Source organism: Acanthisitta chloris, unplaced genomic scaffold (genome assembly GCF_000695815.1).
Source record: "Acanthisitta chloris isolate BGI_N310 unplaced genomic scaffold, ASM69581v1 scaffold11502, whole genome shotgun sequence".
Lineage (NCBI taxonomy): Eukaryota > Metazoa > Chordata > Aves > Passeriformes > Acanthisittidae > Acanthisitta > Acanthisitta chloris.
This window is the reverse complement of record NW_008661055.1, coordinates 46520-58897: the sequence shown is the minus strand read 5'-3', so window position 1 is coordinate 58897 and position 12378 is coordinate 46520. Positions and strand designations below refer to the sequence as shown.

At 36.0% G+C, this 12378-nt stretch overlaps 1 protein-coding gene across 1 annotated transcript in view; it reads right to left on the bottom strand.

Annotated features, from left to right (window-relative positions):
- Positions 1-697: 697 nt before the first annotated feature.
- The window catches only part of LRPPRC (leucine-rich pentatricopeptide repeat containing), a gene marked incomplete at its 3' end in the record, with an annotated part of 51721 nt that continues 40040 nt past the window's right edge, over positions 698-12378 (bottom strand). The window contains exons 25-26 of the mRNA XM_009070087.1: positions 1054-1122; positions 698-788 (exon numbers count right to left, since the gene is read on the bottom strand). Of these exons, the coding sequence (XP_009068335.1) occupies positions 698-788; positions 1054-1122 (160 nt within the window). The remainder of the gene's footprint in view (positions 789-1053; positions 1123-12378) is intronic.

The following is a 12378-nucleotide window of genomic DNA, read 5'->3' as shown; positions in this document are numbered from 1 at the left end:
TTTGTGTATATATATAATGCACCAGTCATTAATATATTTATATATACACACATACATTACTGAAGTACATAGCAAACCCTGTAATGCTTTGTGTCCCAAATTACTACTCAGTGCTCTGTATCTGAACTTAGCACAATATAGTCACCAAAACTTCTGTTACGTATAATACAGTATGATACACTGAATAACAAAACCAGCAGAGACTGAAGACAGAAAAGAGGAATGAAAACCACTATAAAGACATCCTACACTATGTCAGTAGTGAAGAAATGAACTCAGTTTTAAGAACTGTTCCATTCCTATACATGATGCAAAAATTAGGTTGTGGCTGGGGAAGAATTAGCAAATTTAAAAGTATCTGCACCTTTCAGAACCAGATGCGATTACAGGAGTCCCCAAATTTTTATCAGCTATGAAGATAGTAGATGAGCATTTCTTCTCGTTCAGACATATTAAAAACCAAAGCAGAGTTAACTTTCAAATTGCAACACAAGTTGGAAAACTTGTACTATCTAAGCCCTTTTTAAGTGTTCAGGTCTGCAGGTAAAAAAACAAGCTGACCTCTCCAGCCTTCACAAGATGCCTCAGAAATGCTACTTAGGTTAATTGCTTATCCAGATATAACTCCCCTCCAGGGTTATCTCCAACCACAAACAAAACCAGATTACAACATGGAAAAGATCTCAAGCTCACTTACCACACAGTTGAAGAAGGTAGTAGTACATCTCATCTCTGTCACATTCAAATAGATTTTGAGTCAATTGTACCAACTGTTCCAAAGTCTCCATCTTTAAAAAGAAAGAAGAACACAGTTAGACCTCAGCCAAACAATTATTTATATATATCTATGTGTACATACATGCTGTGTGCATTCAGCTAAAATAATATTTCTGTTTAAGTAAACACCAGCATTTACACAGAGCATTAAGTTCACCTCATCAGCCTGTCACATGTCCTTTCACAAACATAAAAATCAAGCGAGGAAATATTTCGAAACAATTTTTCTTGGAATATAATGACAGTTCCATAGAACACATCATACGAGTCACATACCTCATTATTTGTTATACACCTTTTTGCAAACCACTGTAATCTTCCAGAGTGTGCTCTCAAGCCAGGAGTCTGTAAAATATTTCCACAAGAAACACATTATTTCACATAGAACATTCTATGGATAAGCAAACATAATACATGTATTTGCAATAAAAGTTTATAGCTTTTGCTTGTTTTTTGAAAACTAAATGAGACTACAAGGTCACAAATAATCAAGTCAGGCTGCACTTAGGAGATGCAAAAATTGCAGCCACTCAAGAAGACAATTCTCCTTTTTGGTTGGACACTGCTGAGAGCTGATTTAAAATACACTTCAGATGAACTCCAATGTTAAATAATTTCTATTACCACAGTAATAGGGTATCATTGCTATTACCCATAGCAATCCTTTGTATTACTCGTGGTAAAGAATTACACCAAATGTTTCCAAACCATCTTGGGGATGAAATGTTTGTATTCAACACCACTGCAATACAATACCTTAGCAACTAGAAAGCCATGCTTGTTTCAAACAGACTACAGCTACAGAATACCCTGAAACTCCACCTGGTATAGATGACCGCATTGTGCCTTCTCAGCATCACAAACCATAACCAAAATAGCAGTTCCTCCACTTAAATAAATTCTTAAATAAAGATAGGAAAGGTCAACATTCTTAAAGAAAACATCTCACAAGCATTCCAGTACTCATGTCCAACACATCTAAGAAAAGTCACAGATAAAAAACTGTGTGCAAAACATCTATAATTTTTACCTCTTACCCTTCTCCCCTCCCACAGACTACTTGGATTTACATGCTTTATACTATCTTGTTTTACCACAAAGATCATTCACAGAGAGGACTCTGCTTTCATTTCAGGTGTCCAGACTCACATTAATATAGCTCAAAGTAATTCCTAGGAAATGTCTGTTCATCCCTACAGAGAAACATGTTGTTTTGACTCTTGAAGGCTTTTAGCTGTTAAGAAATCTCTGCTGTTTAAATGTGAAGTGCAACTTCCAAAACTTGAACACCACTTTGAACAAAGAGCTAGGTTCATTAAGGTTCAGCTCCCAAACAGTGGAAACAATCACCATTGAAAAAGCCAGTTTACCTTCTCTCTTTGAAACACAGATAACTTCCTTTTCCCATATTCTCTAAGTGCAGAATTATTACCATTGCATCTTTCTGCAATAATTCAGCATAACTCAGAAAATCAGCATGCAAAACTTCAGTCAAACCTGTTAAAGTTTGCTAAATATATAGGAAACTGTGTTCTGCAGAGTAAATGTTAGGCCATATAATCCTGCCAATCAACCAAAGCATTTTATGCAGTCATTGTAAGGTTTTGCAAAAAGACACTAACCCCATCATTCCTCAACATGGAGCATCTCCTCTACCTGGTTACACATACTATAAAAATAGTCTCTACTCAAGAGGTTACAGAAAAATAGTGGCTTTTCAAGAATTCAAAAGTGGTAATATAAACACAGTTTTCCTTTCCAGATATATGTTGGGGTTTTTTTCCAATTAGTTGTTTGGGTTTTTTTCTCTCCCCCTTATCCCCCAGTTATTTATATTTATAGGTATCTGTTCCATGCTTTTTTCAGAGCTACCAAGCAGTTTCACATAAAATATGCTAAAAACTAAGTCAAGAATTAACATCTTACACAACAGGCTCTTGAAAATGAAAAAGAAAAAAGTATGTTGCCTGCATTTGTAGCTAATCCTCTTTAGGACATGGTAAAATTCAAATGCTGAATTCACTTACAACTTCCAATATCATTGCTGATCCGAATGCCAATGAACTCAACAGCTCCAAAGCTGCAAACTTTTTATAGTAAATCCTTTCCTGTTCAGAAATGATTGATGTGTCTGTCACTACAAGGACAGCTGAGTTATACAACAGATATCCTTGTGTTTCATTTTGAAATTGAGAAGTGTTTTCACATACTGCAGGTCTCAATCATCAAAAGAACATCTAGGTCAGATTAACTAAATCTCCAGGGCTTGCCTGATAGTCCATATTTGTAGCTTATCCCTTACAATCTTAGGGAATTTTAAACATTGCATTTAGCAGCAAGCAGTCTTTCTACAATACAGCAGACTAAAATACAGAACAAAAAAATGCAAGAAGCAAAAAGAATTAAGTAAAAAACTGTTACTCTAATTACTCTTCCAAATTTCCATTTGCAATTTTGATCTTGCTTGTTTCAATGTACTGAACTCAAAAAAAAATCTATTATTGAGTCCTAGTAGTTATTTTGTGGGATTTGATTTTGTTGCTGTGGGCTTTTTTTCTTCTGAAAGTCTCACACAATTCATACAGGATATAAACTAAACATGGAGGTTTCCTGGCTTTTACATTCTTTTAGAATATTATACACTTGTGCTGTATCAAACCAAGGCTTATTATCCTCTCCCTAGCAGTGACTGTAGGAAAATATAAAATGTCAGAAAATGCAGAAATACTTTCACTTTAGTGTCCTCCACTCTCCAACAACTTGAGGTTCAGGGGATCACACAGTTTCTAGAAGACAATGCACAATTGATTTTTCTCAATCTTCTCCAATTCATATTAATTCACTGAGTAGCATATAAAATAATTGTTTCACTCTTTCTTCTTCAGACCAGGCATAACTCACTAACTTCATCCCATCTCCTACAGAAACCAGTCTATGCTTTTGATCCAACTTGTTACTATCTTTCTGAAGTTCAACCTGTAACCCTACATGAATTTCTTCATCGATTCTATACGTAGGAAAGGAAAACTAACCAGAAGGGGAAAAAATATGCTGCATCTCTGGAAGAACTTTTGTCAAGCAGCACTCAAAAATCATGTAAATGCAAGGATCCTAACACACTGAAATAATCTGATTTGTTCTCCTCCTTCCTAGAGCCAGTCACTTCAGACAGGGCATTGAAGAGGTCCAACCACCAGATTTTTTATACGAGCTTATTTCTACCTATTAGAGCTGAAAGAAAACAGTCTATCTGGGAAAATACTGACCTGTGAGAGAGGAATCTATTAGACCTTTTTCCAGATTTTTAGACAACAATAGAATTATTCAAGTTCTGTTTACATTACTGTTCTGTAACTGTTACAGCAAAACAGCCACACTATTTTTGTACTTTCAAAAAACTTTCTAACAAAAAAGTTAAATAATTTTCAGAAGACACGCGGAAGCATGCATTTACTTCTGTCTGCCTAAACCAAACTTTTTCTCTTTAAACACAAAACTTGTGCACAGAAAAAAACCCACCACAAAAGACAATATACAGACCAGAAACACCGTGTGTTGTTCAAAAAGAAGACTGAGGAAACTAACACTTGAGACTGTCCCAAAACAATGCCACTTTTGCTCTAGCTGGCTTAGGTAGCATAATTATTGAGAAGCCAGAAGAAGCATTTTTATTTGTCATGCATGTGACATGAGATGCAGAACTACTGTTTTAACCTCCCAACATCACACTGTCACAAATGACTATTGTGCACTGTCTGGCAAAGTAATTCTTACATATACCAGTCAACTTGCTCTAGCCTTTCATGATGGAACTTCACTGTGAATAACACATCAATTCTAACCACTCAAGTTTAACTCTGACCTCCATAAGTGGTTTATGCTTTCTTCAAAATCCCTGTATTTTCTTCGCAAAGCTCATTCTTTTCTTAGTGAAACAGTTCTACTATAATCACCAGTTCAAATGTATCGGAAAGAAACAGCCAAATTTTATCAACGCCATCCACGCAGCACTTTCTGACGGTATTCTTTGGAACGGTAGATCCATTCATTCCTCGCTTTGCAGCCGAAAAAGTCAGTAATAATAAGAGACAGCTCATGTTGCTAAAGGAAGATTTCATGAAGAGTTACGTCAACAGCCATAACAGACTTATGCTACCAGTACCAGAACCAGTTACTGAGATTTAGATGCCAAAGCAATGTCTTGCAAGAAAACGCGTTACTTCTCCAAACAGACAGCCTTGAACAGACAGCTATAAGAACTGATGTGTGTCATTTCTAACAGCTCTCCCTAGCATAAGCGTCAGTAAAAACAGAACATTTCATGGGAAGTTCTTAATTTAAAGACATATTTTTCCCTGATTCCACAAAAATCTCACAAATTCCATGCAGCTTCAATGCAAACTGGGATATTTTTGCATGGCAGCTTACTTGAACAAAGTTTTTTGCAACATAAACACTGCATGTTATGCTTGAATCTTCCTCTGCATTAAAACTCCTGGCAGAAGTCCTCACCTAACTTCTACTAACCACTAGGTTCAAGACTTAATCAGAAAGTCAGAACATATAGATACAAAATTTCTGTTCCTTATGTAGTCCCCTTAGTCTAGTTGTTACATGAGATGGTTAAAACAATCTTACACTTCTATTAGTTTTTTCCTCTTACTAAACACTCCACCTTTAAATAGAAATGCATTAGTTTTTTTAAAAATTGATGTCAAAGAATGTTAAGATTTTTTTAAAAATATCTTACATCTTGAGTTCATATATATTAAAGTATACCACTTTGCTCTATTTCTCACATTATAAACTTTAAAACTAAATGTACGTGAAGTATCATAGTGGGATATACAGAAAAAAAATACTATTTTGAGTATTGGTTCTGAACACACCAACTTTTCTGCAACAGTACAGAAGTTCACCAAAGATCCAGCTTTAGAGACTTAGGGACCTAAAAATAATCTCTGTATCAAAATGCATCTTTCCTGTTGCAATCATATCAGCTGTCTAATAAAACATATTAGTTCTCTTCCAGCTCAGTTTTTCTTTAAGTCATTGTACTACCAGGATGACATTAGAGCTGCAGCTGTATATGGCTGGCAATAGAAGCAAAATGTTTTCCACAAGTCCATTTTCCACTCTGAAAGAAGTTTAGTCCTCATGGATTTCAAAAATGGTTTCTTTGGCAATGGCACGGAAAGATACCTCAACTCACTTTACTCTTTCTAAAAAAGAAAACTTTGCAAACTGTTCATAATCTGGATGGGATTTCTCTAGAAACAAAACTTTGCAAACTGTTCATAATCTGGAGGGGATTTCTCTAGAAACAAATAATTCCTTTTGTTCTTTGTAAGCAATTTTGCCCAGAAATAAATTTGAGTCAACATTCCACAAGCCACGTAATATTGATTTCTTTAACAAGAAACTCATCTGAAATATCTGGACACTTGTTCAACTTTTTGGGCAAGGGATAATTGTATGAAAGCTTGAGTACAATTATATCTGTACCTTCAATGTGACTACTTTTCAGGTTTAGTAATGAGGGCAAACACTCTAATGCAGTACTAGATAATTGAAACTTATGAGTTGCTCAGCTACAAGTCATGCCTTCAAAACCTACTCAGTCTATTTTAAAAGTTGCTCAGCTACAAGTCATGCCTTCAGAACCTACTCAGTCTATTTGAACTTCTATTTCCACTACCAGATATTTAATCAAAGACAAAGGAACACACATATACATATCTACCCTCCCTAACTCCTGTTAGGAGTGATTAGAATTCAAGCTCATGCTCTCCCTTGTGCCTATCTTATGATCTTTGTGATTAGAATTCAAGCTCATGCTCTCCTTTCTGCCTATCTTACGATCTTCCTTCTTACAGAAAGGCCCTAGAGCTAAGAAAAGATGCAAAGCTCTTGCCTTGATCCCACATTCCAAACACGTTACCCTCTTCCATTTCTGGAAGGAATTTTTTCAGTAGTCATCTCCTTTACCAAATTTACTTATTTGAAACATATCCCTTAAGAAAGCAATACTTAACAACTGCTCGATAATGTGCAGTGAACTAGCAAAACCAGTAGTCATTTACCAAATTTACTTATTTGAAACATAACCCTTAAGAAAGCAATACTTAACAACTTCTCGATAATGTGCACTGAACTAGCAAAAACTCTTTTTCTCAATTAACCCACACCCATACACACATGGACACAAAATCCAAGTTCAGTAACAACTGTATCAGAGTCCAGTGTCAGAAGGTGAAATAATGGCTTTATTGGAGTAATTTACCAAATTTACTTATTTGAAACATAACCCTTAAGAAAGCAATACTTAACAACTTCTCGATAATGTGCACTGAACTAGCAAAAACTCTTTTTCTCAATTAACCCACACCCATACACACATGGACACAAAATCCAAGTTCAGTAACAACTGTATCAGAGTCCAGTGTCAGAAGGTGAAATAATGGCTTTATTGGAGTAATAGGACTCAATAAAAAGAAAAAACTTAATTGTTTCTTGTAATTACAGGGCTTACATGCCTAAAAGCTCTTCAGCCTTTCCCCTCCCTCTCAGTTGTATACAGTTACTCTAATAAAAGCTATTACACCCCCTACAAACTATTCTTGAATCTCAGACCACTATTGTGTAATACAATTTTGTTCACAAACATTTAAATTTCGCTTTAATCACCTCCACCCTTTTCTCAACAGGACCAAAATTAAGTCTTTGTAGGTAAATTCAGACACTAGATACAACCATCATTAAATTACACATGAAACCCCCCTGTAAATCCTGCTGTCACAAATGGAGAAAGCATCTTCGGCTGATAGTTTATCTCCAGCATAAAATCAGCATGTCTCAATTTTATGATGTAGACTCTTAAAAAAAGCAATCTGGATGAAAGAAGGTTGTAATCTCTTGATATCAAGGAGAAATATTCTCATTGTTTTTATGGTAGATTAAATCCAATGGCAACTGGTATCTTGAGGTCTGCTGACAGGGAATGTCACAATTTCTTGCTTTAATCTATTTACCTCCTGAATTAACTTGACATCTGTTGATAGATATATTCCTGTACACTAAACTCACCCCAAACAGTTCTTTTGTCAGGTCTCACATTTCGGCAGCGAATGTCTTTTCTTGCATTTATTCCCATTGGAACACATTTCATTAAAATATTTCACAACCATTTGTCCCTCAATTCTTCACATAAATGTCTCAAGATTTGTGGGATATGGTATGACATATTTAACTATTATATATAAAGGATATATTTAGTAGGAGGGCAGTAGATAGCACCACATTTAATTAAAATCTGGTTAAAAGAAGTCCAAAGCCATGTACTATCCACTGCCATTTTCAAGGAAGGCTCCCCTGCTGGTAACAAACTGTACAGGTTGATCTACTGAAAAATTTTGCCATACAGTTCAGAGATCTTTGCCTATATTCCAAATACAGTAATCCTCTTAGGCTTCGTTCCCAGCAAAACCAAAACCAGAGCAGAAGCAAGAGGTTTTTAGACTTTCATTGAAGGAACACATTAACAGCTGATGTGATTTGATCTAGAAAGACTTTAAAAGTATCTGTCAAACGAGACAGACAGTCAAACACTGCTACCAACTCCTATTTCTATTGGAAGAGGCCACAAGCTCCTAACTAAAAATGCAAATGACCTGATACTTTTCTGAATGTGGTGCTTGTTTTGGTTTAAGTATTTTGATGTACAGTGAAACTCAGTTTAATGTGCAATGATTTTATCAATACAGTGCAGAAACGGATTTAACATCAGTTTAAAACCTTGAATATTTAGTCACAGGTGTCAAGTCTTTATTTCTACTTCAAGAAAACATGATTTAGACTTTTGTGGAGCAGATTTAGAAATGGGCTTGCTTGAACCTCTGCTGCAGGACTGTTCCAGTTCTGAATGATACACAGGTCTTGTAACTCTACCAGTAAGAGTAAAGAGTGGACACAGGTTTCATTACACACTGATTGACAGAGTATTTTGCTAGCTGCATTCAGTACAAATAAGTGAAAGAAAAAGGCGAATCTAAAAATAGTCAACCATCCCGGATGTAAAACTATGAAATCTTGGTGCAAAATTCAGAGATGACCAAGAAACTAAAACTGAATGAAAATGATGGACATCAACTACGTATTAATTACTTTAGGCAGTGAAATCTTTCAACCTCCATGCAGCATGGAAACAAAATAACACAGCAATATGTGAAAGGGGGATTAAATAAATGCCTCCAGTGTGGTGTAACATTCCCTTTCTCGTTCCTACTTTCCTGGATGACCTTCACATTAGCACAGCTCTTAGCCATCAGCTTGATCAGGTTAATAAAGTGGCAGTCAACAACTCAGTGAATACAGGGGATTTTTGGCTGGCCAGTACTGGCAAAAGGTAAGAGGCCGTGGATTGGAGAGATCTGGGGGACTAGGCTCTAGAAAATTCTCTTATCATATATATATACACACCAGACTTTGAAGAATACTAGTCCAATCAATTCTTCTACATTCTTTGATCTACTACCTGGAAGAACACATAATTACATAAGACCTCACCTCAAATGTTCCCCTAATCCTATTTCTTGAAAATTCATATCCCTTTCTGTCAGCCTACTTTACTTTTAATGTAGTTTAGTTTTAAGTCAAAACATATTGACTTAATTTTCTTTCCTTTTTTTTTTTTTTCAAATGAAAAACGAAATTCAAGGACAAAAGGCAATTAAGCTGCCTTTCCAAGTAAGGGAAAAATCCTAAGTAGTCAGAGCTAGATTTGATGACATAGAAGTCATGCTGTGCCAATCCAAGGGAAAGAAAGCTAGTATGTGACCTTGTGGTAAGGGGCAAGAAGAGAGATGAGCTAACCTTGTGTTGACATGATCATCATTGAAGGACTTGGGATGAAAGCTTACTTATCAAGTGAGGTGCAATTAAGAAGAATAAATCATGCATTGATGTACTACAGCACCCAATGGTAGAACTTTTTTCCAGTGTAAAGCAAAATAGCATCTACCAGTACATCCATCTAGCATGACTTTGAGGGCTCAGGAATCTCCAGGCACAGACAGAATAAAATACTTACACCTCACAAAGCAGCCAAGGCTACACCTTATTTGGAGCTAGTATCTCTGAGAGAACAGACCTTAAAAAGCTTAACAAGGCAGTCTAGCAACACTGTTACCTTATCAAGCAAACTGTGATGCCTCAGAACTCAGCTGCATTTCCCTCACAGTCTACTCAATCACAGCTTCTCTTCCACTCACTGATGCTTCAGAAGAGAACTCATGCTATCGAACTACCACATGCTTCAGTTCAGCTGTTCTAGCACTGGTCAGATGCATTTTTTGCCTCTTCTCCTTTCTATTTCCCCTTTTGTTGTCTTTTATACTACCATTCTCTGCTTAGTTATATAGTCCTTCGAGCAAGCAGATGAGTCCCAGAGCTTTCAGCCTTCTTGCTGTATCCCACAAGCTTATATACATGCATTCACAACACATTTGTTGCGTACATACACAACTCTGACCTAATTTTATAATCTCACTCAAATCTTACCCTTCTTCCTTTCCCAATATTGTTACCCACTTGCATTTTACCAAAGACTTAAGAGCTATTTTCTTATTCCTGGGGCTTTGAGTTTCAAGTTTTTCAAAGCAGCAGCTGTCACTAGCTTTCACATAAGCATCTAGTGTACCTCTGCTTTTGCTAAAAATAGCAAGAGCAAACAGAGGCAGTGGTCTCCAATGAGTAACACCTCATTTAAGCAAACATACCTTCCATGGCTTCCATTTCCTTAGCTCTCAAGGAAATTTTTTCCAGCTTCATTACTACCCTTTCTTAGATACTCTTTATTAACTCTATAGATACTTTCAAAACGAATGATAACACTACAATCAATTGACCACCATAATCAGCAATACATGGTAAAAGTATGTGCTGAAAGGTAATCTATGTCTAATATGCAACAGCATCTAAAAGAAAAAGTGGCACCAACTGATAACCTTCAGAAAGGTTCAGAAAGGAAAATAGAAAACCAACCTGAAATGCGCATCAAGAGAAGCAATTTAGTCACAAAAACCAGTGGACCAGAGAAAAGGATACACCTTGTACACTGTCTTCCACATGATACTGATTAAAGCTTTGACTCCCCAACACACAAAAAGAAAATAGGAACTTGTTTATGTTTTGAAACCATACTAACAATTTTCATCTTCACCAAAATACCAATTTTAATATTTCTGCCCTTCCCTTGTGGAAAATATTTCTTTCAAAATACACATTCTTACGTAACAAAGGCATACTTAAAATAACACACACCACCTAGTAACTGATTTTGCACCACTTCATCCACTGGTAAAATACATTCACACTGTTCCTAGATAAATTGCTATACTACTAAAAATTCTGGAACTTAAAACTGCTTTTCTCAACAGCAGATACAAAGCTCTAATTCATACTTTACAGAAGTAAAACTAAGATTTCAACAGCATAAAAGGCAGGAAAACTTGCACTTAATATCCACATATTTGGTGTTCAGATTTATGCCTAAGCATCTGTGGTTACTACTAACTTATCAGTCACCAAATACTGAGTATCTGCAGAGATAATTTGGCATCTATTAAGAAAATGAGAAAAGTTTCAAAGCCTCAACAATTCGATGACTTGTTTACTATCCTATTCATGACTACTGAACTGCAGCCACCAATATAAATTTTGAGAAATTAAATGCCAGTATCAAAGAAACAGCTGCTAAATCCCACAAAGTAACAATCTTACTTCCAAATCTCAGATTTCATCCTTTTCCCTCCTATATGCTTTAATCACTGCAAAAAGAACTCAATTCCTCAGTGTCATCTGCTGTCAGATACTGATATTTCTATTCTTCTGTATTATAAGACCTTGAACTCCAAAAAACTCTCTCAGAACAAAACCACCAATGCTTCAACACTGTGCTTAGCAATTTCCACACACCCCACAGCAGGACAGTATTGTTCCACCACAGACAAACAAGCAGATCTTCAGTTAAGACTTTTACAGGCAAGAATTCTATTAGACAATTCAAGTAGGGATAGCTAGTATTTCAAATATTCTAAGGGGAATTAGGAGAAAAAGCATACTTTGTTTTAGGAAGGAAAAAACCCAAAAGAATTAGGTTAGAGTTGTGTACGTACATAACACAAAAATGCTGAGGACAAAGTATTACTTTTTCTGCAATATGCCTCCTCCCACACATTAACTGGAAAACTTATGCAGCATGTTAAAAACATACAACTGTTAAGAAGAAAAATAATCACAATCTGGGCAGACTCTGCAGCTGCCCCTTTGACTTATCAATTTCAGTAAGCACAATTTCAATCAAGTCTAGATAAAATATACTAATCCTAAATAGACCAAGTTTGTCACCTACCACTTCCTATAAGCTGCTTACTATCCTGAAAAAGGGAGAGAGAGAATAAATGCTAAATTAAATGCCAAACAGTAGCAGACAGCGCTTGTTTGGCTGATTAACTTGTAGACAAGCATTACAAATAAATCTGAGCATGGTCTGCAGCAAATTAAATTCCAGTGCTTTTAAGAACAAAGAATTCCTTCGGAAAG